Below are 25,817 nucleotides of genomic sequence, written 5' to 3'. Positions count from 1 at the left end.
GGCGGCCGAGGAGGCGGGTTAACAGCTGATCGGTACATCACCGACATTCTACTCGGTCATGTTGTGCCCTATGCAGAATTTGTCGGTGAAGACTTCGTGCTAATGCACGACAATGCCCGCTGCCACACGGCACGAGTCAGTCGGCAGTTTCTGAGAGAGAAGGAATTGCGCACGATGGACTGGCCTGCGCTCAGTCCTGACCTGAATCCCATCGAACACTTATGGGACGAGCTCAAAAGAAGAGTTCGGGCCAGGAATCCAGTCCCTGCAAGCGTGGACGAGCTGAAGACAGCTTTATTAGAGGAGTGGGACGGCATTCCTCAGGAAACTGTCAAAAAGTTGATAAGGTCTATGAGAAACAGGCTGCAGGCTGTAATTAGGGCAAGAGGGGGCAATACAAAGTATTGATTTAAATAAATAAATTTTTATCTTAACATTTTTTGTTTAATTTGTATAATACGATACCCATACCCTTTTTTCCTAAATTCCCGTTTTTCCTACAATTGCGTTCAGACATCATTTATTTCAAAAATGATGAATGGATTTCAATAATAATGATATCAAATTAAAGCTGACATCTTAAGCTTTTAAATGACATATCATTTTTATTATTTCTATTCATAATTTTACTTGTATTAATGTATGTTTGCGCCGTCAAGGCTTGAGTCGATTTGGTTGCTCGCGAGTGTAGTTGAGTTGACGAGGGTTTGAGTGGTGTTGTTTCGCTTCGCTCGGCGCTCCAGGGTTTGCGGTATGGTGGTTTGATTTGTTTTGCCTCGCTTCGCTCGGCTCCTCTTTTACGGTAAGGTTATACTTAAGTTGTATTGCCTCGCTGCGCTCGGCTATTCGGTGGTTGTGGTATAATGTTATGAAATGTTTTGCCTCGCTGCGCTCGGCTCTCCAAGGTTTGTGGTATGATGATTTGGATTGTTTAGCCTCGCTGCGCTCGGCTCTCCAGTTAAACAGGCAGTTGGTGATTAAAGTAATTTAGCCTCGCTGCGCTCGGCTCCTCTCCTGGTCTCGGAATGGTAGTCTCGGTTGTTTTGCCTCGCTTCGCTCGGCTCTGCAGTTACATAAGCACATGCTGTTTATTGTACTTTAGCCTCGCTCCGCTCGGCTCTCTAGGTTTTGGATTGATGGTTTAGGTTGTTTTGCCTCGCTTCGCTCGGCTTTCCACTTCTTAAACGGGACTTTTCCCGTAGTTTTTCTTTATTGATATTGATAATTATGATACGTAATGCCTCGCTTCGCTCGGATATCTTTCCTTTATGGCAGGGTTACTTGTCGGATGCCTCGCTGCGCTCGGCTGGTTCTATTTTGGTATAGCTTGTAGAAGAACTATGGCCTCGCTGCGCTCGGCACTTACACTGTGGTAAAGTTGATTTACATTTTGTATATTTTTAGGGAAAATATTTTTTCCCCCAAAAGTGGGGAGTTTTTATTTTAAAAAATAATTCTTTGTATTTATCTTCACAAATGCGCCATATACCACAAATCTGTCTGAAAACTTCAAAGCGGTGAAATTGCTAATTTTGGTAATTTTTTCTACGTTTTTAGGGAAATTTTGATTTTTTCCCTACAAGTGGGGAGTTTTTATTTTAAATAATAACTGTTTGTATTTATCTACACAAATGCGCCATATACCATAGATCTGTCCGACCACTTCAACGGGGTGAAATTGCTAATGTTGGTAATTTTTTCTACGTTTATAGGGAAATTTGGATTTTTTCCCTACAAGTGGGGAGTTTTTATTTTAAGTAATAATTTTTTGTATTTATCTACACAAATACGCCAAATACCATAAATCTGTCCGACCACTTCAACGGGGTGAAATTGCTAATGTTGGTAATTTTTTCTACGTTTTTAGGGAAATTTTGTTTTTTTTCCCCATAAGTGGGGAGTTTCTATTTTAAATTAAAATTTTATGCATTTAACTACACAAACACGCTAAACATTCGAAACCCCTCAGACCATCTCAAAGTGATAAAATTGCATATTTATGTAAATTTTCCCATGTTTTTAGGGAAATTTTGTTTTTTTTTCCTATAAATGAGGAGTTTTTATTATTAATTAAAAATCTATGCATTTAACTACACAAACGCGCCATACATTTGAATCCCCTCAGACCATCACAAAACGATAAAATTGCATATTTATGTAAAATTTCCCATGTTTTTAGGGAAATTTTGTTTTTTACCCTAAAAATGGGGAGTTTTTATTTCATAAGCAAACTAAATGCATTCACCTACACAAACGCGCTCTACAAGTCAAAACTGTCAGACCACTCAATACAGGTGAAATAGCCTTAAAACATGTAAAATTTCTCTTTTACAAAATGGCTGCCACTTCATCCGCCATTTTAATTTTTGCAGTTTTCGGAATTTTCCCATGAATTTCACCATATATCCAACCATGTACAAAGAAAGACATCACCCCACCTCCCCCCCTTCTGGGAGATCAATTCACCTCAACTTGAATCGACGTCGAACTTTTTCAAAAATATAATCTCCCGTATTTCTCAGGGTTGCCAGCCCAAAATGATAAAAATAGTCAAATGTCATTAGTATGAGCCTTTCTGACTAAACTGCATCATTTTTTTAAATCCAAAACGGTTATTTCTATTTTTTATGTTTTTGGGGAAAATCTCAAATTTTCCCCTTAAAATGGGGAAATTTTATTTAACTGTTATAGTCTACCCAACAAACTACACAAATGCGCCATACAAGACAAATCTCCCCAACCACTCTAAACATGTGAAACAACCAATCAAAAATCGCGAAAAAAAGTCACTTTTACAAAATGGCCGCCAAAGCAGTCCGCCATTTTGTTTTTTCAACTTTTCGGAATTTTCCCATAAACTGCACCATACAACAGACCGTGTACAAAAAAAATCATCACCCCATCTGCCTCCCTTCTGGGAGATCAATTCACCTCAAGTTGGGTCGACTTAAAAAAATCCGAAAATATATAATCTCGCCTATCGCGCAGGGTTGCCAGTCGAAAGTAATAAAAATGGTCAAATGTCATTAGTACGGATTTTTCCGACAAAACTGCATCAAATTTTAAAATCAAAAGTTGTTATTTCTACTTTTCATGTTTTTGGGGAAAATCTCGAAATTTACCCTAAAAATGGGGAAAATTCTTTCACATGGCAACTCTACTCGTCAAACTACACAACCGCTCCATACAAGTCAAACCTGTCAAATGCCTCGAACACAATAAAAAAATGCTTTGAATATCCCCGAAAAAACACGTTTTTATAAAAAAATCTCCCCTCCCCCCGCAAATGAAAAAAAAACATTTTTTGGAATTTTCTCATAAATTTCATCATGTGCCCCACCGTTTACAAAAAACACCATCCCCCCACCTCCCCCCCTTCCGGGAGATCAATTCACCTCAAGTCGGGTCTGACACGCCCTAAACTTTACTTCACTGCAACTCGGCCGCCATTTTGTTTTTTTATTTTTTTATATTTTTTTTATAATCTGTCAGACATTCTAAATACACCCTCGAAATATGAAAAAATGTATGGTCACCAAAAAAGCGGAGCAAAAAAAATTTTTTTTTTTTACAACTTTTTTTAAAATTTCGGATTTTTTCTCTACTCACCCGAGCACCCTGTACATTTCCCTAAAACATTTTCATATCAAAAAATGACTCCTTCTGGGAGAACTACTATGTCAATCAGTCAGTCAGTGGTAATCCAGCTTTATATATTATATAAATACGAATGAAGCCTGAAAGGAAATTCAAAAGGAGTTCGTAGCTCGTAGCTCGTAGCATGTCACGCCTACGCCGTAGCACACGTAGCATCTACGCTACGACGCGACGGCTGAGCCTTTGTTGTGGCATTTGTTTTATTATGTTGGTAATTCACACTCACATCTTATCTAAAGAAGTAAATATGACTCATATTTTATTACGATGCAAACATGGAAGCCCTTTCTTCTTGGCCCTTGCTTGTAAAGGTATCTATGGGTACTTATCAGGAAGTTAGTAAAGGAGCTTAGAGGATAACATGTTACGAATAAAAAGCCGAATACGGAAATCATATTATTATTAAATTTTAAACGAGGGTATTGTGTTACAATGTACAATTGTAACATTTGCCTTGTTCACAAATCAAGCGAGCTTCGTACGAACCATTGCGTGAAACCTCAAGATGTGTTTCACAGTGTACTTGGAAGCCACTTAATTGAAATCATTATTATTAATTACTCTGTCGCCGCCTCTTGTGACGTTACTTGTCAATGGTGTTTTAGCACCAAGTTAGTACCTCTATTATGTATATCAATATTATCAGTGATATCAGTGGTATAATGTAATCGTCGTGTAACTTCTACGAATGAGGGAATATTTATAAGTTACCTTTTTTAAAACACAAATTGACTAATATTAATAAGGGCTTTCTTTAAAATTTTATTCGGTATTTTTTTCCTTATGTTTATCTAAAGACATTTTTTTTTTCAAACATCAACATTTGCAAACTTATTAAGATTATTAAGTACATTATAATACAACTAGCTGTCCCCGCGCGCTTCGCTTCGCCTTAAAAAGTTTTCCCGTGGGAATTCCGGGATAAAAAGTAGCCTATGTTCTTTCCTATGGTCTAGACCATATGTATACCAAATTTCATTCAAATCCGTTCAGTAGTTTTGGCGTGAAAGAGTAACAGACAGACAGACAGACAGACAGACAGACAGACAGACACAGTTACTTTCGCATTTATAATATTAGTTAGGATAATTACAGTCAACAATTATACAGACACAGAGCAAATTGAAAACTATTGATTCAATGGTAAATCAGTAAACATGTCTGCTTAACAGAGAATTAACTATAATTAAACCGGATTATGTTGCGTGTTTCAACTACTGATTATTTCTATTCAATTACACGTATATGTATATCACATTCACGTGCATAGATAAACAGTGATTATTACAACAGCTGTTGTTGCAAAAGGGTTTTACAGTACGAATTCCGAGATATAAAGCAATAGCATTTTTCAAATATTTCTAAATGTAAGTTAAGTATGTAAGTAAGAGCCAGTTTTTTGATCCCTAGTTAACTAAACCATTGGTCAAAAATGGCAACCATTAGTTAAAAACCATCAAAATTCGTATGCTGCTGAACACGTGACTTGACTTATGGTTAAAGTTGAACACGGATCAAAAAACTGGCCCTAAGACAGTTAGTTATTTTGGTTCCTGGTTCGATCCCCGAATGAGACCGAAACCTATAACTATGTTTACAGAGATATAGGTATTTTTATCGGGTCTTTCGTGTATTTTTTGGTGCGTCGGATATTAATGGAGATTACGGCTTATGACTATAAATCTCCAGCCTATGAGACTAATGACTATTTTACTTGTCTGTTTAGTTTAAAAAATCTTAGCCTTGCTTGACGAATGCATGCAATACACATTTTAATTTATTGAAAAAGCGTAAATTATTTTAACAATAGCGAACGAAAAATAAACGATGACGTCACCCGGGCCGACACTGACACGACGGCCGTGTTGTTGACATGCCTATGTTTATGGTGTTGTCAGCCAGTTACTGACGTCAGCCTGCCACGTGAAACTCACCCTTGTTACAATTACAACATAAAATAAGATAAACGAGACGCTACCTACATCAGAAGAAAATAAACTGGCCTTTTACTGACTGTTGACACACAAAGCTGACAACACCACAAATAAGTATTTATTTATTTCCCCATATCATGTCAACTGCCTCTGCTAGATCCTCAATATAACGGTTGATTACGGAAGAAAATTTCAACTTTCTTCTCGTAAACTACTAAACCTAAAGGGTACATAAAATTGTCAATAAACTAACCCCTTTCTTCAAATTAAGTCGATGGAGTCCGCAAGGGTGGAATGCTTTCCGGTATTCCGGTATATACAATGTAAAGATGTGTATATATGAACATTCTCCGTCGGAACAAAGTTAAATTGGCGGGAAATATTGACCAGCTTTTTGTATACTGTATAACGCTTCGCCAGCTCACAATGGAATACTGTCGATATTTTTTTTACTTAGGTACATATTTTAAAGCGTTTTACGACACTAGATGTGAATCATATTGCATGTTCGTGACTAGTGACAGCTATCATTTTTGAATGTATCGGTTTTCAAGCTAACAATTTTAAAACAGCATCATTATGTATGATTTTCTACGATACAATATTTACTGGGATTTTAAGTAAACTATTAAAATTTGTTTTCTTACAACTGGGCAAAGAACTCCTTTTTTTGTACCCCCTTCGATCTTGCGGAACTTAAACATAATACTTATATTAGGTATTTCAGGGCAGTAAGTTTCTTATGCTAAAATAAAGAATAACGTATAACTTTGGAGCTGTTTAAAGAAATAATGCTCATGAATTATTTAATCGGATTCGCGTCATCAAAGAGTTGAGTGTCCTCTCAGGTATGAAAATCTTTTAATAAAAAGCTGGAGTTGACATAATACGTGAACGTAAAAGATTCACGCGCCATTCCTTGCTACTAGACGTAGTTGCCGTTTTATGACGTTCGTTCGTGAAAATTATAATAACTATCCTCTGAACCGCGGATATAGCCGACATAAAACTAGAAAAAACTCATTTTAGGCGTGACATTCACTTTAATGTTCCCGTTAGGAACACAGATCTTTATACATATTATTTTTCGTACTGTATTATGAGTTGATCCAACAATCAGCGGTTAATATATTAACTAAAGTACTGAAAGCTCTAGGTTTGATTCCTAGCTGGAGTTATAGGATGCCAGATCAGTGAGATTATTTACTCTCGGGTTTCAGATAGTCCTGAAACTGGTTTGTAAGATCCGTCCTCTATTATATACTTTATTGGCTTAATTCAATACTTAAGTGATGGATAATAAAAAGTATGAAATTTGTATGCACTCTTTTATTCTCGGTAATTTTTATGAAGTAAATAAGATTATCTCATTACGCCCGCGAATGTAACATTATCCCGAGAAAGACAGTCTTCGTCCCAGAATTGTATTATATTTATCCGAGGGCCCAATAAATAGAATCGACGCAACAAAAGGCGGTCGGTATAAGTTTATTATCGCATCCAGGCTGTAAAAATATGGCGCTAAATAAAAGAAATATGGTTCACTTTATCTCATAAGCTTGACAGAAAGCCACAAGCCGCTTGAGAGGTTTTCAGCTTTGCTCTTAGTGCTCTTAGCGGCAAACAAACGTTCACGTTTGCATAGAATTAGAAAACAAGTGGAAAGCAGAGAAGCAACAATATTATAATGTGCCTACCTAATATACATGTATAGATAGATAGATAGAATATATATATATACTTATCAATACGATTTTTCGAATGATACAATGCTTTTTGGTGTTAGGTTTAAATACTCACACACACACCACATGGCTAAGTTAACCGAAACAAAATTGATTTTGGTTTGAGATGTGACTTTGAAAAAGTTTTTTGCTCGTTGGAGTATGTAACTAACGATTGTGGTAGCTATTGCATTTTAAAGGTTAGTTAATTAATTGAACTTTCGTAGCAGCTAAGTAAACGAAACAGATTAAGTATATCAAACTTCTTACCCCCATTTTTGGGTCGGTCGGTTAAAACCCAACCTCATAAACCGGCGGGCCCCGTCACAGGCTTCATATCTCAAAAATAAAGCGGCAACGTGGAAGTTTCATTTCGGTCGTCGGTTTAAATATTCCTATAAAATAATACGCGAAGGTCGGCCCGTGCAAATAATGTAGGAAATAAACACCCGCCGCGCGAATACAAATGAGGAGACGCGGCGCCGAGATATCATGCGCTGTCGCCGGGATGTATGGGGGGAGGGGAGACATGCTGGGTAAGAAAGTCTGGATAATACACAGTAAAAAAATAATTAATGTAGTATATTAACTAACTTATTATAGATTGATATTGACAACGACAAATCTTTCGCAATTACAAAATCAATACATAGGATTAAACAAAGAAAAATATTTATACCTATAATGATTACTTGCCGTCAGTATAGAATTGACTATGAAGGAAAAGTGTTCTATCAAAAGTGGTGAAATTAGGCGCAGTCATCTCGCCATTCGTCATCAGAAATAACTTTGGGTCTATAAACTATTCATAAACATTAATATATTTATAAAAGTTCTACAGTTTTCAGTTTGTAGCTTTTGACACCAAGAAAAGAGTTTTATGCATATTGTAACTGATTTGAAATTAAATTCCGTAAATACCATAAAATGAATTTTATAAATACGCTTACGGTTCATTTCGAAAAGTTCAACATTATGTATTCTGAAGCGTAACTCCAGTTTTGAAAACCCGATGCTACCTGTTTTAAACTTATGGTACCTACGCGCATTAATTTTGAGCGGAAATTTACTAAGTACAAACTTGCACACCCGCCTGTCACCGTTTCAATACTCCATCTCTTAGTTTACTATTCAAACAATTTACAGATGAGCTTAATAATACATGAAAATTATAAAGCAAGTAGGTATTGCTTTATTTACTGTTTAGATGTAGGTATGAAATATAATATAACCTATACCATACATTAGTACCAGTTCATTTCAATTATACTCTGGCGATTGATAAAATAAGTCTGGTGTAATAAAATTCGACGATAGGCAAAACAACAAAGCGACCTCAAAAATATATTCAACAATACAATTTTGCAGAAATTCAATCCAGTTTAGTTAAACTATAAGAAGTAAATTGAATTTTAACACCACGGCTAAAAATAACTCCTATAACAACTGTCCCCGATTCAACACTGGAAAGTCTTAAGCTTAGCAATTTATCGCAAACTTGGCTTGGTTTTAAGCTTGTTTTCTTAGAGTTAAGTATGAAGTTAGACTCATTACTTAAAGGAAACTCACCACGAATTATTTGAAGTCATCCAAGCAGGATCTCTTTTAAGAGCTGAGATTTAAATATGAATCCGTAGAATTTAAGATTATGCGCTTTCCGTTACCTATTGTGAATAATTGAATTAATGTGTACTGTAAATTTTACATTTTATAGATTATTAATTTGTGATTAAATATAATTTCAAACAAATACACAAAACTTTTGGATAGAGAAATTTACCTGTGACTGTATAGACGAGAGGTTTAAGTTGTGTACATCAGTAGTTACAAAACATTTAAATATATGGCATTGTATTACTCAATAATATGATATATGTAAACAAAAATCTGCCCCCTCCAGGGATCAAATCCTGGACCTTCGGCATAGCAGCCAGGGTCACTTACCACTACACCATTCGGTTGTCAATAGGATTTGTACATTATATTTAATGATGTTACCAGTCTGCTAACACAGTGAACGTTATGTATGGTGACATTCTAATTAAGTTATAATTTTGCACTTCTTTGCGTATATTAGCAAGCCTTATTTTATGAAAACTTTACTATTGTTTAACAAACATGAATTATAATTAGTTACTTTCAGGACATTGTAATACTTAGGTATATATTATGAAATACATTATTTTAGAATTGTAATCGCTGAACAATATATTTCTCGTAAAATTAAAGTTTCAAGCCCTGAAGAAACTTGGTTTCTAAATGTAAAGGCGGTTAGAACGATTATGATGAGCAGAGGTACCCTTCGAAATTCATCTTCAGCATAACTTTGAGTAACTTTGAATTAAGAAGAAAGTGAATTTAATTTATAATAGAACCTCGTTTGCGGAATCCTCATTATTTCAACATTCTCTTCTCTTTAGTGATATTGATGGAAGGGAGCTTCCACTATTTCTAGCTTAACGGCTAGCTTTGATTTACAAATACTTTTTCAAGCCCTTTTGTGTATTGTTTTATGCTAGCCGCGTGCGAAACGATGACAAAATGTTCTTTTGCTTCACACAGCACACACATGGTTGGCCAAAATAGCTTTTTTTAAAGTGAAAAATAAATACCCAGTGGAGCCGGGACACTCCGCAGCAGAAGTTTAGAATGTAGATAAATATGCAACTGTGTCAGTTCGCTCCACTTTCCAATCTAAGGCGGAATAAATGTTTCGATAATCGGACCCTCCGAATAATGTCCACATTTTAGGATTACGTACTTACTTCTGAATCGTAAACAAAACTACTGTATTGAATATAATTATTAAGATAGTGAATGTCAATGAGCGTATAAAAAAAAATAGGTTATTTTGAAATCCTTAAATAACATTGCCATAAACAGGCAATAGCCATATATTTTTTTCCAACAATTGGTCTAGAATGTAGTCGTTTTGAAACTTTATTGATTTGTTCCCAAGTCCCTGCCGATGAGATCGCGTATTCATGTTCCGTTGACGAGACGGCTCTATAAATAAACTAAAATATCGAAACCTGTATGTACTGAAGTCCTAAGTATATATTTGATAAAACGGTATGTTTGTTTAGTAAATCTCCAACTTATCAGTTTTTTCATATATATATACTTATATACATAGAGGTACATAGGTATGTAGATATTTTTGCATATTACTTATATTCAGGATTATTGAAAAAATAGCGTTGGCAGCAAGGCACATGAGAATTTTTCATCATTCGTGATATCAATATTTTTATTAACCTCATCTTCCAGGTTATAATTTATTCATTACTTTATAAACCACGTGTAGGTATATCGAACTATAAATTTACAAAAAAGCACAGCTTTTGCTTGTTTTGGGAAGAGGCCATCGTAGCAGGGCCCTGAGTGCGAGTTATTTATTTATTTATTATATTGCACAATTTACAAAAGTAGATGTACAATTGTACAATCTGTGGATTTAATGCTAAGGAGGTTCAGGAGCAGACAGTTTTTTCATCGTTCGAGAAGCGGCTATAGTAAACGTGAATTTGTATGGCGCGGAAGAGACGAGACCTCGCTGTAAATATCTGAACTAGCTCCGCCCCATACAATTTTGCGAAGGTGTCGCTGCTCGATCGGTATTGAAAAACTCACACTATAGAGCTTCCACTATGTTATTGCATTTTTGACTTTTCCTTATGTAAGTAAAGTTGGTTTTCCTTTGCAGTCATCAAATATGCATAGGATTTTGAATGTCAAAAAACCAATAATATAATGGACAGAGTATAACCCCCTAGATCGCCGACACTCGAGCCCAAGCGATGTGTCGACGTCGCCGCGAGAGTGCACTCAATCACACTCGCTCGATACTGACACTCGACAAATTATTAAACTTCGATAGGCGATTCATGGGTATGGTTTTGTGAGTTATTTTTTTATGACGAGGTTTTTTGGAAATAAATGTTATGGTGACCTTCACTGGTTTGTTAGAGTCTAACTAGAGGAATAACTATATGGTGAGTACCTACGTGGTTTTTGATTAGCTCCTTATCATAGAAAAAGAAGAAGTCGAAAAGATAGATCGTTTTTTTTTATGTTATAGATTGTATGAACTGTAGTTACTAACTTTTATAGAGAATTACATTAGGTACAGTAACATTTCAAAACAAACTTACAAATGGCAGACAGTGTAGGTTACCTACAAACTCAAAAAATAAAATAAAATTCAGTTAAATCCATCGTAACCCGGCCCGGGTAATAACAGGTTCATTGGCTCTTAAGGTTCACATCACTCGATCATTTTAGTTGCCTCACTATAATGACAAATGTTCTTGAGAATAGCGCTCTGACAGGCTATCTCAGATGGAGTTGAATTATATCTTTTGGGGCGGCTCTGGGGGTTTACTCTTTACTGACGAAAAACGAATGAACGAGAGCTGTCGTGTAATTGGCACGTTTAATACAACGAGGTAGAGTCGTAGCTCGCGCAGCCGCCCTCCGAAACTTAATCTTTCGTCAAAATAGAGAGACCCCCTGTGCCTACACGCTTTCACTGTAGAATGAGAAATTGATTAGTTCAATTTCCAGACGGCTTCACACTTCGGCCGGGAATAGTTGAAGTAATGTTGTTTACTTACTCATTTTGTCTGGAATTACTAAATTGATTTCGTTAGCAGTGAATTCCCATTTTGTGTCAAATATTGTGTTGCTATTTATAAACACTATACAACTTATTAGGTATAACATGATCTGCTTATAAAACACGTTTTAAATTCTCATCCAACGCACAGAAAGGAGCGAGGAAGCTATAATTCAAAGCACTAAAGCAAAGCTAAACTCCTTTTGTTTTTGACATTCACTCTGAAGGAGGAATTTCAATAAAAACTAAACGACTTAAGCGCCTTTAATGGAAGCCTGAGCGGGAATTTATTAAAGTGCGACTGTCGTGTAAACCTGACGAGTTTTAATTAAAAATACGTTTACGGACATTGAGGGTTCGTGATTATAATTTGGGCGACCGGATATTGGCGTGGCCGGCTCCGGTATACAGCTGCGAGAGTTAATAGACGACAATGTACTCGTAGGTTCGATTCCTGTTTCAGACAGTTATTTTAGTTGGATCTTGAATGGTCAACTTGTCAGTTATAGTACAATAATATCACGTACTCTTATGGTGAAAGAAAACATCGTTAGGAAACCTGCATATCTAGATTCTAGAGTAGTACCCTAAGTGATGTGTACTCTTTCAAAAAGTCACCCAAATCAGTACAAACATAATTATATATACGTTTGTATTCACAATATTAGTATGTATATAAATCTTCAATGGCGGGTCGCAGGACTGATTATGATTACGCAGCCGCCTCGAGATCACGTATAGAATACGCAATAAGCCCAAATCCAAAGCTTAACACCCTACAGATTATTCCAAAATTTTAGTATCTCATCTTCCAGAATCTTTATTTTTGTTAGATAAGGAATCTTTTTTGTATAAATATACTTACCTACCTATATCATAATATACTAAGCCGCTGAGCAAAAAAAATCCTAATACCTTTATGTAAGAACATACAGCTAGACAAAAAACTTGATATTTTAGGTCGAAAGTATAAAAAAATTATATTTATCTGAAAGATAGTTTAGATACTTATTTTACAAATAGGAGATTTAAATAATTTTACACGCCGAAAGAAAACGTCCTTAACATAAATAACTCTATCAGAAAAAAACACAAACAAATCTAACATCGGCATCGGTACACAACGTTAATGTTGATACTAAAAACCTTACTACCTACTTTAAAAAACATTTCCGCTAAAAGGTTCCCCGAAGATCGAATGGAGTTGAGTGGGGCAGTATTTTTCCATTTTTGTCAATTTGCTTAATTGCACGGCCCACTGTAAATCACTTTATCCTAACGTATTTCACGGGCACGCCAAGGGGCGCAGTCGGTACCCACTTCTTGTTTTCGCCAATTTTGCCCCGCGCTTATGAGGGGGGAAAACGGATGGTTTTCTAAATAAGTTCAATTTGGTGATCATGTTTACTTGATGAGATAAAGTATTGCGAATCTAGGGGGGATTTCACTAGGGGGATTCTGAAAAGTTAATACTGAACTTAGAAAGTTTTTCTGATTATTTCCTCAATATTTAGGGAGAGTAAATATTATTCATGCATTTACGTCATATCATAAAAAAGTCTGGCTGGTCATATACTTAAATCTTTTTATTTTCCGTAATTGTGCAATTGTGCATCATTGTCTAGTCTCTAATAATAACTTATATTCCACGTAAACATTATTATTATTTCCATAACTTATATTCTACGCCAACATTACTTTTATTTCCAGATACAAGGAAAGCCTATAATTCAGCAGAGGATTCTGCCAAGTCCGTCGGTGTCCATCGACATCCCCCAGCCTAGCGGCAGGAGCCAGGCGGCGTCCGACGCCAGCGGCCCGACGGCGTCCCACGCCAGCGGCCAGGCGGGCCCCGGCGATGAAAACAACAATATCATATTCAGCCCGTGGAAGGCTTTTGGGCCCTTCGTTGATAATATTCAGGTTTGTATGATGCAATGTAAAATTTAAGATAGGGATAAAAAATTATATTTTAAAACATAAAGTACCTGATAATTGCACGAGCAGGAGAGAAGAGTCTCAAATCAAATTTTGATGGCATTTTTAAACTCATTGCTATCGTAAAAAACATGTGTGAGCATCAATTACCTAGGTAGTTCCTAACTTCCTAAGCAAACTACTCCCCATCCATATTTGATTTTATTATAGTATTTTGTTTAAAGTACCTATTACTATTTTACGGATTCAGCACTTACGCGTTTGCATTAAATGAATTAATTGAAAACAAACAAAACGATCAGCGTAAACATTTTATCGGGACACTCGGCCCCAATTGAATTGCTACTCATTTATTCAAGTCTCATTGAAACCTATTTTCAAAGAACGTCGCGCGTACCTCCCGCCCGTACCTTCAATATTGGTTTAAAAAATAACAAACAATCAATTCAACGGAAAAATTCAGATTTTGATTGTGCCAACTTGTTGTGAAACTACGAGTACTCTCAACGTAAAACTAATTTTGAGTTTATCCCGAAATTAATTTAACTTGTGTGCTCGGCTTTTTTCATGAACCGGTAGTAGGCTAAAATTTAAATAAAAGCTGCTCAACTAGTTTTTAGAACTAGTTTTTGCCAATGGGTATACATAAAAAATTCGGACAAACTGTATCCTTGTATCTTTAAAAACTACTAGAAATACAATATTGAATATAACGTGAAATTATTGATAATCTATCGAAGTTATGAATTTTATCTGTAACACATCAAAATATTCCGTAATCACTTTTGAAATTTACGAAACGAAAACGGTATGTAAATAGGTATGTTTGTTTGGAAAAACTAGGACATACTTAGATCCCTTTTAATTGATTCGTTGATAAAATATTACCGTAAGATTCATGTCATGTAATACAATAAATTATACTTATTGAAAAAACTTTGCTTTTAGAATATCTACTAAGTACTGAGCCATGGTGGTAATAATTTATGTACGAATCGAGATTTTGCCCGAACAATGTTCTAATTGGATGTTGACATTGATTGATGAAACTGAAAATGTTCCTTTGTCTACCACGCTCCTAAGTAAAATCAAGATGAGGCATGGCGCACATAATTATGAAATAATGTACATACTCATGCGGTACTTAACATACTTTTCGTAAGTGATTTAATTTACAGAGTTGCTTAGAAAAATATGAAATTATTATCCCCATTTTAGAGACTATGAATTTGAATTCAATTCATAAATTTATTAAAGAAAGAAAACATTTATTTGACACAATGAACAACAAAAACAGAAAAAAATGAAAAAGAATAAATTGTTCCTTTCTTTTGTTTTTGAAATTGTTAAAAGTACCTTAATATCAATGAAAATTAATCATTATTATTATTTAATAAGTAAGTAAACAGGTTAGTTGGTTATACAATATTTGATTCGTAAAAAAGTAATAGATTTCAAATATACTTGTAAAGTATATAGGTAATACTAATAAAATTGTAGTTTGTAAAGTATATAACAATCGATATTATACCTAGTTACATAACGTTATATCAAGAAGTATAAACAGCTTCAAACACAGCATAGCAACAATCAGTTCGCCGGTTTTTGGAAGCAACATCAGACGGTTGCCAAATGACAAGAAACTGTGCAATAAGCGGCGATGTAACCCGCCTGGAGATAGGCGCAGGTGCCGCCGATAGGCCTGGATGCCGGTACATGTGCTCAACGACTTGAGGCCACTCTATATTGTCAATAACTAAGTTTCGGAGCGCTGTTGCGAGCGCTACGACTCTACATATATCGTTGTATTAAACGTACCGATTGCACGACAGGTCTCGTTCGTTCCTATTTCGTCAGTATAGAGTAACCCCCCTGCTGCGATATGCGGAGTCAGCAAGCTCTTATGACATCTTACAGTCTTTTGGCAACACAAATTCGAAATTCAAAATTTTAACTTAACTACACAACACGTGTTGAAAAGTTTGGAACTTTTGTATGGAAGTCATAATGTGAATGAAACGTCTACACGTGTCGTGCATAAATAATGGAAACATTTTAATATATGCATAAAAAACTAAATTTAGGGTGGAAATAATAAAATGCATCCGCGTTACCACCACCGAACATTAGCAATTAACAATTGTATTATTAACAGACGTAGCTTGTATGGATCTGACAGATATTTTAGTGACGCTGCTTATGGATTGTTCATTGCTACTGTGGTCGTGATGGTACGGTAGCTGGAATCGCTGATAACAAAGTACTTATCAATGATATTTCGTGTTCTGTTCAGGAAGGCGACACGTCCAGTCAGGACACGGTGGTGCTGCCGACGCCGCACCCGCCCGACGGCGCGCTGGAGGACGACGCGCTGGACCCGTCGCCCACTCCAGAAACTTCTAATAAGGTATCCCGACTTATAGACGGGAAAATAGACGTATTTGGGAAAGTTAGTATAACATTCATCGTAGTGATATGCAGCAAATCAGGGAAAAAATGCAAAATGGTCGCTATCATCAGTCTAACTATAGGTTTTTTGATGATACCTATTATCAGAAATCATGAAAACCGTCATAGCCCAATAATTAAAATCTACATACATATAGAGGTGCAGGAAATGGCAAATATAATTATGTAACCCTCCAATCTGCTTGACCGACCTCTACATATGGAAAGCAAACTCCAAAGCGTAGTGGAAAAGCCTATGCCCAGGAGCAGGAGTTTAGAGGCTACTATAATACTGTCTAAGAAACGCCACCTTATGTCAATCATGAACTTGTATATTGTATATTCTTCTTAAAATAGAGTTAAACCCCAGCTTCAAAACCCCCCTTTCTTCCAGGTGGCCTCAATAAGCCAGCTCTCGTTCATGGTGCGACCAGACAGCTTCGAGCGGGGCCAGCTGCGGCTCACCTGCATATCCAGCGTGCACTCGGTGTACAGCGAGAGAGCCGAGCTGGTGATCAATGAGGAACGACCTCAGATCGCCTCGGTGCTCGGGACTAGGGACGCTGCTAGTGGTAAGTGTTGTTGCTAAAGCGTTTAAGTTTAGAATGTATTTGTGACGTCAGTTTTATCAAGATGCAGAAAAAAACATTGAGCTAATATCGGCATTAGATCTATGAATGTCTGTTTCTGTTCATGAAATGTCATAGTAAGGCAGAAATACATTTTAATGCCGACATTTGCAAAAGTTTCTTTCTGCAAATCAGCGTGTATCAATAAAATAAGTTGCTCTGCTAATGTTGAATAATGTTAGGATTGGTTTTAGCTTATTCTTCTATTTACGCCAGATTTTGATATGAAATAAAATAATGTATAAAACTAGAACCCAAATCGGTGTTTGGCGTATCTAAAGAGAAATGAATCAACACAACTCCGGCTACACATCCTGGATCCTGGGGTGTTAACCGGATAAATTACAAGTGCGTCAAGTAGCCATAACAAAAACATAAAAAGAGATTATACTTACGTATAAAATTAAATAAGTATTTTATTCTATTCTCTGTGAGGGGGTTGGTATGTACTTATCAGCACCTTGTAAGTACATACTACTTGTTTGGCTCGCTTAAATTCATATAAATAAGTAATTAAGCTTTAATTTTTATTTTAAATCATCCATCACAAACATATACCAAAAAATCAGAATCTCTAACTAGCAATCGTCGTATCGATAGAAACGCAAATAATATAAAATGGCTCACGTGTCGAAAAAATCAAATTTTCATATCATTACCCCTCCGATGAATGTCGATAACGGTAATATATTTCCACAGCGTCATTCGGTGTTAAATCGATTTCGGTCGAAATTGTTGGCTTCGGAAAAGAGAGAAGTGAAAATCTAATAACAACTATCCGGAGAGGCAATGGTGCAGGATATACATAGGTACCTAGTAGAGTTAATGCATAGAAGACGGATAGTTGACTTCATTGATGGCAAATGAGTACAAGAATGCCAAAACAATATTCGTTTATGCATTGAATTCTCAGTACCTATTGGTCAAATTGGGGTTGTGAAAATTACCATTACTATAAATAATACTTATGTTCAATGATCAGGTCCTGTATTCCTCTAAAATAATGTATATTTCAGATACTGCATCTCGTTTTTCAGTGTCCAGTAGATTTCAGTTACATTCGGCGTAGATATTTTTTGCCCGCGCTAAGGGGGGGATGCACTTATTGGAAAATCCAATTTCTGCGTCAAATTGCAATAAACAACTCGAGTTGAAAATTGAAATTTGAGTAAATTTTCGACACTAGAATACAGTCGGAGAATATGGAATCGGTGGATTTGAAACTGTCTGCATAAAAACTTTCGGTACCTACACCTATACTTTATTTCATATCACGCAAAATCTTTCAAATAGTTTATTCATTTTCAGTATTGACTTATGTAGTTTCATATCTATAATTATGGGTGTCTCCTCAGCAGCTATAGTTCAAGATGTCAGATCTAATAGATTGTACGCTAGTTTCGAACAATAAGAAGAAAAATACTTCTCAAAGAACTCCTTTATTAAATTTGCACTCTTTGGTAAGGCACTACTTTTAATTGCAATCCAGTTGCTTACCTGGCTTTATCTTCTATCCCTGCTTTCACATCAACAACATCAAACAAAGTTTAAATTTAATATCGTATTTGTAATAATGTTTCATTGAATACGGTGACAAAGTTGTAAAGCCCGATAGCTTTGTTCAAATGTTTGCTACACTTTTGCTGACTTAACAATGGCGTATTTAATAAAAGCTTGACACTGTCTAGTTCAGGACAAAAACCTATTCACGATATAGTATCTTGTGTTATCTCGGATCTTTCAGAGATTGATCAACATGGATTACATGTTATATTATAAATAAATCATTTTCACTTATCTTTAACATAATCATTATAATAACTTACCTATATCAATTATAGTTAGTTCTTCAATCACGATATGCTGAAACTGATTATGTCCAATATTATACTACCTACTAACCACCCTGTAGGTTGTGTAATTAACTGGCTGTATAACCAGATCAACCAGCCGGCCTCAAGGTTCACTACAATGTTTGTAATCATTCGTGCGGATATTCTCCAGATTGCCTAATAATAGCAATGGCCATTATACGAGATCAAAGCATATTGACATATTATGAGGTAACAGAAAGGTCAGTCTATCTTAAGAAAACTTAGTTTCGGAGAGATTTATAAGTTCTAAAATTTCTAGAACAATAGTTATTTGGAATTAAGAGCGAAATTACCCCGTTTACATAAATGTCTTATAACAATTTTTAATACCCTCTTTAGGTGATGATGATGATGATGATGTAGTGTAACCGCATTTTATCGCAGCTATTACTTTGAGCGCTTGCTTGTGTAGCCAAAGCCAATCCAATTTTTTTATATCTTGATCGGCACCACTCCCTTCACTGTTATTTGTTTATAGGATACAAAACCAAACGTATCACTCACTTTTGCAAGTTGAATCTCTACTGCGACCTATTAGTTTTCATTTTAATTACGAATTTGATAAATGTATAATCGATTATTTTAGATCGTAACAGCTACGTACTCGTCGCTTATCCTAGCCCCGCGGCCGGCCCAGCCGCAGATCGGACCAACGACACTAGCATGTTACACCCTTTAGAAACAACAAAAGTATTCGGAATTTTCTCCGAAAATGTTCGAATGTGATAGCATTAAAATCATATTTCGTAAATAACAACACAAATCGTCTTAGTTGAACAATAAAAAGTAAAAGGATTTGCTGTTCATGTCTAGACGATGTAAGTCTTCAGACAAAGGATTGTAAATCTTTTTCTGTTTCATAATAAAGGGTAGACATGTAAAAACAATATTAAAAAAAAAAAAACACGCATTCACGCCTTGTACTAATGTACTCCCTCGCGGGGTAGGCAGCGGTGCATTACTGCACCCACTTTTCGCCAGAGTGTATGTTAGTCCCAATTTAATAGGGGGCGGGCCTATTGCCATTTTACGGGCACATCCAAGACCTGAGAACAAATATCTGTGTTTAAACAAATATCAGCCCCAGCCGGGACTCGAACCCGGGACCATCGGCTCAGCAGTGAGGGTCACTAACCACTACGCCATTATACCTAATATAATAACTTTAAAGGTAAGTACATATTTTTATCCGAAATAATAAAATAAAACTCCATACTCATTAATAATTGTTGTGTGTAAACTAAAATCAAATTCAATAAAGGTCACCATGTTTAACCTACATAAATGTCAACGTTTGCATAAAGTTGGGTAGCACGTTCGATGCTCGGCAACACCCGCTCTGTTACCCGACAGTTGGCAGCACTGGGTGTGGATTAATTAAATAGTTTACAACTCCACTGTAGTAACATGTTTGCCGCCAACCTTACATCAAAACTGTTTCGAAGTCTCAGTGCGCTGAATAATAATACTATGAATAGGAACAGGTTACAAAAGGTACAGGAGATCAAGACTGGGGACCCTATCGTGAAGTCAAAACGGAGTAACATTTACAAAGTAATTACTGTCAAATTCAATACAATTTTAATTCCGAAAATCGTTGTATAAACCATAAACCAGTTTGCGATAGGCGACCTTCACCATTCTTAACAACTTTTATTCTACGACGTGTCACTAGAACAAAAATTGAGGTGTGAATGTAAACAAATTATGTTTTTCTTGATGTGAGTGAAGTCGTGCTATAAATTATAATACGTTACGTGCAAATCAAAGGATATTATTAGATCAAAGGTAAAGGTTGGTAGGTATTATGATATCTTGTACTACTGATGTAAGTTTTAGACAAGATCTGATGTTTCTATGCACAATCCCTACCAATAACCAAATATAATAAAACTAGCTGTTCCCGCGCGCTTCGCTTCGCCTTAAAAAGTTTTCCCGTGGGAATTCCGGGATAAATAGCCTATGTTCTTTCCCAGGGTCTAGACCATATGTATACCAAATTTCATTCAAATCCGTTCAGTAGTTTTGGCGTGAAAGAGTAACAGACAGACAGACAGACAGACACAGTTACTTTCGCATTTATAATATTAGTAAGGATAGTTAAAAAACACGTTTATTTAACTTTGAAACGTTATTTCAGTGTAATAAACTCTTGTAATAACTGGTTAACAACGAATGCTTAGTTATTAACGTTGATTGTCTAAGGTCTGGCACGAGTACATATTTAAAACAACCCTGAAAAATATTGTTTTATTATGGTTAGCTGGGCCCTTTGCCATTAACGCTGTTACGTTAATGATTCCTCAGACCCGCTGCCCTAATTAGTAAACAAAGCTTTTTAATAAAGATATTTATTTTCCTTTTCCCGCATCAAGTGACTTTATACAGGGTGTTGCAAAAAGAGTATACTAAGCCGAAACCTATATGTGCAGCATGGTATATCTAAGCCCGGAGAATGTTATCCGGAAAATTTTAGTTTCGGGCTTAGATATACCATGCTGCACATATAGGTTTCGGCTTAGTATACTCTTTTTGCAACACCCTGTATTATCATCCAGTTTTACTCTCGAAGGGCGGCGGGTAACTGCGTTATTGTGCCAACTCTTAATTCTGCTTAAGCTGTTGTTTAATTGCCATTTTGACGCTCGCGGCCTCCTCTTGATTTTCTTTGAGGTAACATTTGAAAGAAATCCGTAGCATTTTCTTGTTTAGGGATTTTTTATACTTTACTTAATTTCAAGTCAAGAGAAAACAATGTTAGTTTTTGAAAATAATATGAATATTTGATCACTTGATAATATTTTAATACTTTAACACTTAACAATTACCTAAACTAGTGTCACGTATTGACTATGGTTATTCATTTAAGCCCACGGACACGACCTCCAGACATTTTATGGAAACAATCAAAAAATATAAAAACAGTAAAAAATATAAAAAACCTACAGCCTGCCTAAATTTGTAGGCAGGTAATGAAACATTACAATCACAATCAAAATTCCTGTCCCACATTAATCAGCGAGCAAACATTAAACCGCAAAACCCGGAAAACGCGTTAAAATCTGTAACCTCCCACAGGCGACGACACGCCGAAAAATTTAAAAACAATTTCCACAGCCGTATATAACACAGACAATAGTTCCAAGAAAATATATGATCCCTATTAACAATGCTTGCAGACATTTTTATATTCGGGCGGTGCTGGCGCGAGCGGGGCGTAAAAACGGATGCAATAATACAGGCCTGGACGCGTCGGTTCCGTGTTTTTCATACAAAACGGCAATAATGGGCAAGTGTTTACGTTTGCGGGAATAAAGGCCGTGCTAGTGCCGCGGGCGTCTGTCGAGCCGCGCCGCCACGCTGCCGCCACGCCGCCACCGCGCCGCCGCCGCTGGCAACATTGCACCGAAGCGCAATCCTCTTGATTACGTCACCGCAGCAAATGATAAAAATAAATACAGTTTTGTATTTTTCTTCGAATAAAGGTGATTTTTGGAAGCTGATGATAGTACACTTATCCTGTAAATATTTTCATATAGGTCGGTGTATAATAATATATGTACTTAGGGTAACTTAACGTACCTAGGGACACTTTCGACTACCCCCACTTTGAATGAGGATATCGCAGCGTACAACTAAGATATTAATGTGAAATTTACTTTATTCGGTAGGATATATACCAAATCTATTATCACTAGTATTTGTGCTGGAGCTTTGGTGTGGCCAGATTTTTTTGAATTAAGATAAAAGTAAAAATGCATTTTTGACCCAACGTACGTTACACGTTTGTACCTTGGGACACTTTAAGGTGTACTTTGGGACAAATTGATCTATTATATTTTTGGTACAAAACCTTAAAAACGTCTTGTATCGTAATTTCTAATAATTTCTATAAATTACCGAAACTCTTCAAATAACCAAGAGTATACTTCACTTATAAATCATTAATTACTCTTGGTCTAAAACACCTCGAAAATGTAGGAATTCCCAGTTTGTAGCGTTTCCTCGCCGGCCATTGGCAGTCGGTTGTCATGTAATTTTGCCGAAGGAAAAAGCTGAAATTTACGGCACCGAGTTTGAAATTCGGTTATTGTTTTTGTGAATTATGTTTGGGTCCGGATCCAGATTATGAATCATTGTTCGTATTTTTTTATAATATTTATCTGTGCAATTTGAAGCTATTATACTAGGTATCTACCTAATAGCTAAATTCATTTTGTCAGTAAAATAAAACAAAAAGTATTACGTATTTGGTCTGTTTAGAGTGGCGTTTTATCAGTAACATGTAGAAATATACTTACTTGACACACATCTACCGTAAAAACAACATTCAGCTCGAAACTCTACCGTATAAAAATAATAATAGATAACTTCAGCTGGCATTGCTCGAAAATCAGCCCCATAATAACAGTCAGCCCTCAGAGAATCAATTTCCGATGTTTGTGATAATGAGCCGCTCCGCGTCATTTGCATCGATATTTCGGTCATTTGCTGAAACGCCGGGTTTGAATTCCGAACGGTGACTGGCCATTGATGCACTAACGATGTATTATTGTGAGGCCACAATACGTCAATGTTACGTAATGATAAGTAAAAACAACTGACTACGGTATGTCAATACTGTTTCATGTAACGGTAGGTATGTGAATACTGTTACATGTAGAATACTAGTATGGTATACGAGTATAGTAAAAAAGTGCGAAGGATGATTCAGGTAGTAGGTATTTAGTGAAAATATTTTAAGGTTTCAGCGGTAACCTGAGGTCCCAGACGGTCATGATTGTGCAAACAATACGCTTACTCGACTGTAATGAAATAACCACCCCTTTCATGAAAATTTGATTGAAAAACGTATTTCTTACACACGCCTGTGTTATTCAAACTAAATCACACAATAATTTGGCACACATTAATCAACAGAATACATAATAATGTACTCATTATGCTGCCCTTTAATGGGTTGCTTGTGATGGATACACAAATTGGTTATTCAAATCTCTAAACTAGACATGTATAATTAGATATTTCAATAATTACCTTAATCGGATTCCCATAAGCGATGACAATAATAATTTAAGGTGTAGGTACATATTGTTAATACCTACTATACATACTATGTACTAGTGTTGCTAAGTGTTTCAAATGATAATTGGTAGGTAGGTAGACCAGGTATTGTTTATGTAATATTGTGGAAGTTGAAACTGCTTATAAATTAATAATGTTAACTATGTAGGTAGTGTAGGTAACATCTGTCTCAATCTCAATAGTTGAGAATGAAATCCAATAATTGTGAAAACATGACACTTAAAATTAAAAAAGGCTTTGAAATTATTTTAGTCCATTACTCCAGAGAACCTAAAAGGCTGTAATTTTTTATCATTTATTAATATCTTCTTAAAGAAAATGTTACTATTATTATATCAGTTGGCTTAATGCTGTCGATTCTAGAAGCACAAATTCTAATTTTAATGCTCTTAAAACCTAAAATTCTTTGTTTAAAATTGGAATTTGTATGGTTTTCCTTAATCTCATTTTCCACTGACTTAATAAAATTTATATTTTCACATTTCTACCTTCAGAATCGACATCAATATGGCATTATCACCTTATCTTATCATTAGTTTATTTTAGAGGCACTTTGAGTCGACTCGTGAGAGCTGATTACGGGAATTTCCCTAATCAAAATAAGACTATCTTTTTACAGGGTGTGCAAAAGTGTAGTACCCTAAACGGGTGTTACTTCCCATAGTAAAAAAACACGTGATCTGTAAAGTCTATACGGAGTATTTTTTATTTTATTTTTTTAAATCGTGGAGCAAAAGTCCTGAGACGCCGGAGTCACCCTTCTGGATTACTATATGTACCTTTTAACACCCTCTATACTTACATGTATAATTTATCTAAATACACATAAAGCAAACATTTTATTATGGCATAATGTTTTTTTGTTGGTATCTGTTTCACGATTATTATAGGTACTAGTCATGAATGGATTTTGATGATAAACACTTGGATTGGTAACGTTTTTCGATACTTCTTAATGTTGTATGAATACTCTGCGTTCATACAACAGTAAGAAGAGTAAGTAGTTTAAAAAAAATAAAGTCATCAAATAAAATTATATTTATATGATGAATAAATATATTCGTCTATCGTATTTTTATTTATTTACTTAGTTTAAACAGTTATTTTTTGACTAGCCAGTTTTACTTCGCCTTTAAAGATATTCCTGTTCAAAAAGTAGCCCATGTATCAATCCAAGGTGTCAGCTTACTACATGCCACATTTCATAAAAAACGCTCGATCCGTTTTTCCTTGGAAGGGTAACAAACATACAAGAACATTTTCTCTTTTATAATAGGTACTACTAGTAGAATGATGATGGGCAACCCCACTTAGACCGGGTGGATCAGAATGATATGGAAATGTTCAGACTAAATCTCACTAGTCCAAAATTCAATCCCACTAAGTGCAGCAAATAGAGCCGGCCTACCGCCTAACCTCACTAAATACGGACATTCACCGCCACTTAGTAATATACATAGGTACGAGAACCAAATGCTGATTTATTCCAAAAACGTTCAATCTACATAGTAATAAGTTTTACAAACCTAACATAAAAAAACATACTACATAAAAAATGTATGTAAAAAGTGTATGTAACAGACAAATTGAAAAACTCGTATTTTTTCTAGTTGGTTAAAAAAATCACATACCTAAATGCTCATTTATCTTGTGTCAATATTCAGATAGGGATATAAGTACTCAGAGTGACTATTAAGTTAAAGACTTAATACTGATAAGACTGTTAACTTAAGTAAACAAAACAATACGGTAGTGATTATTGCAAGGATTATATCTGCGTGTCATTTGATTACAGCGGAAGCATTTAACCCATTCAGATTTTGATATTTATCTCTCCTACATCATTTCAATATCTACTCATAAATGTTAATAATTTAGATGCTATTCCAAAATGGACAATAGTTGGTACT

The 25,817-nt window shown here is 35.7% G+C and overlaps 1 protein-coding gene across 1 annotated transcript in view; it reads left to right on the top strand.

Moving 5' to 3' along the window:
• The window catches only part of LOC105392805, a 146,797-nt gene that overhangs the window by 97,304 nt on the left and 23,676 nt on the right, over positions 1 to 25,817 (top strand). The window contains exons 6-8 of the mRNA XM_038122421.2: positions 13,644 to 13,856; positions 16,165 to 16,278; positions 16,714 to 16,891. Coding sequence (XP_037978349.2) covers positions 13,644 to 13,856; positions 16,165 to 16,278; positions 16,714 to 16,891 — 505 coding nt within the window. The remainder of the gene's footprint in view (positions 1 to 13,643; positions 13,857 to 16,164; positions 16,279 to 16,713; positions 16,892 to 25,817) is intronic.

This window comes from Plutella xylostella, chromosome 22 (genome assembly GCF_932276165.1).
Source record: "Plutella xylostella chromosome 22, ilPluXylo3.1, whole genome shotgun sequence".
Lineage (NCBI taxonomy): Eukaryota > Metazoa > Arthropoda > Insecta > Lepidoptera > Plutellidae > Plutella > Plutella xylostella.
Note: the sequence above shows the minus strand (reverse complement) of the source record. Positions and strands in the feature narration are given on the sequence as shown.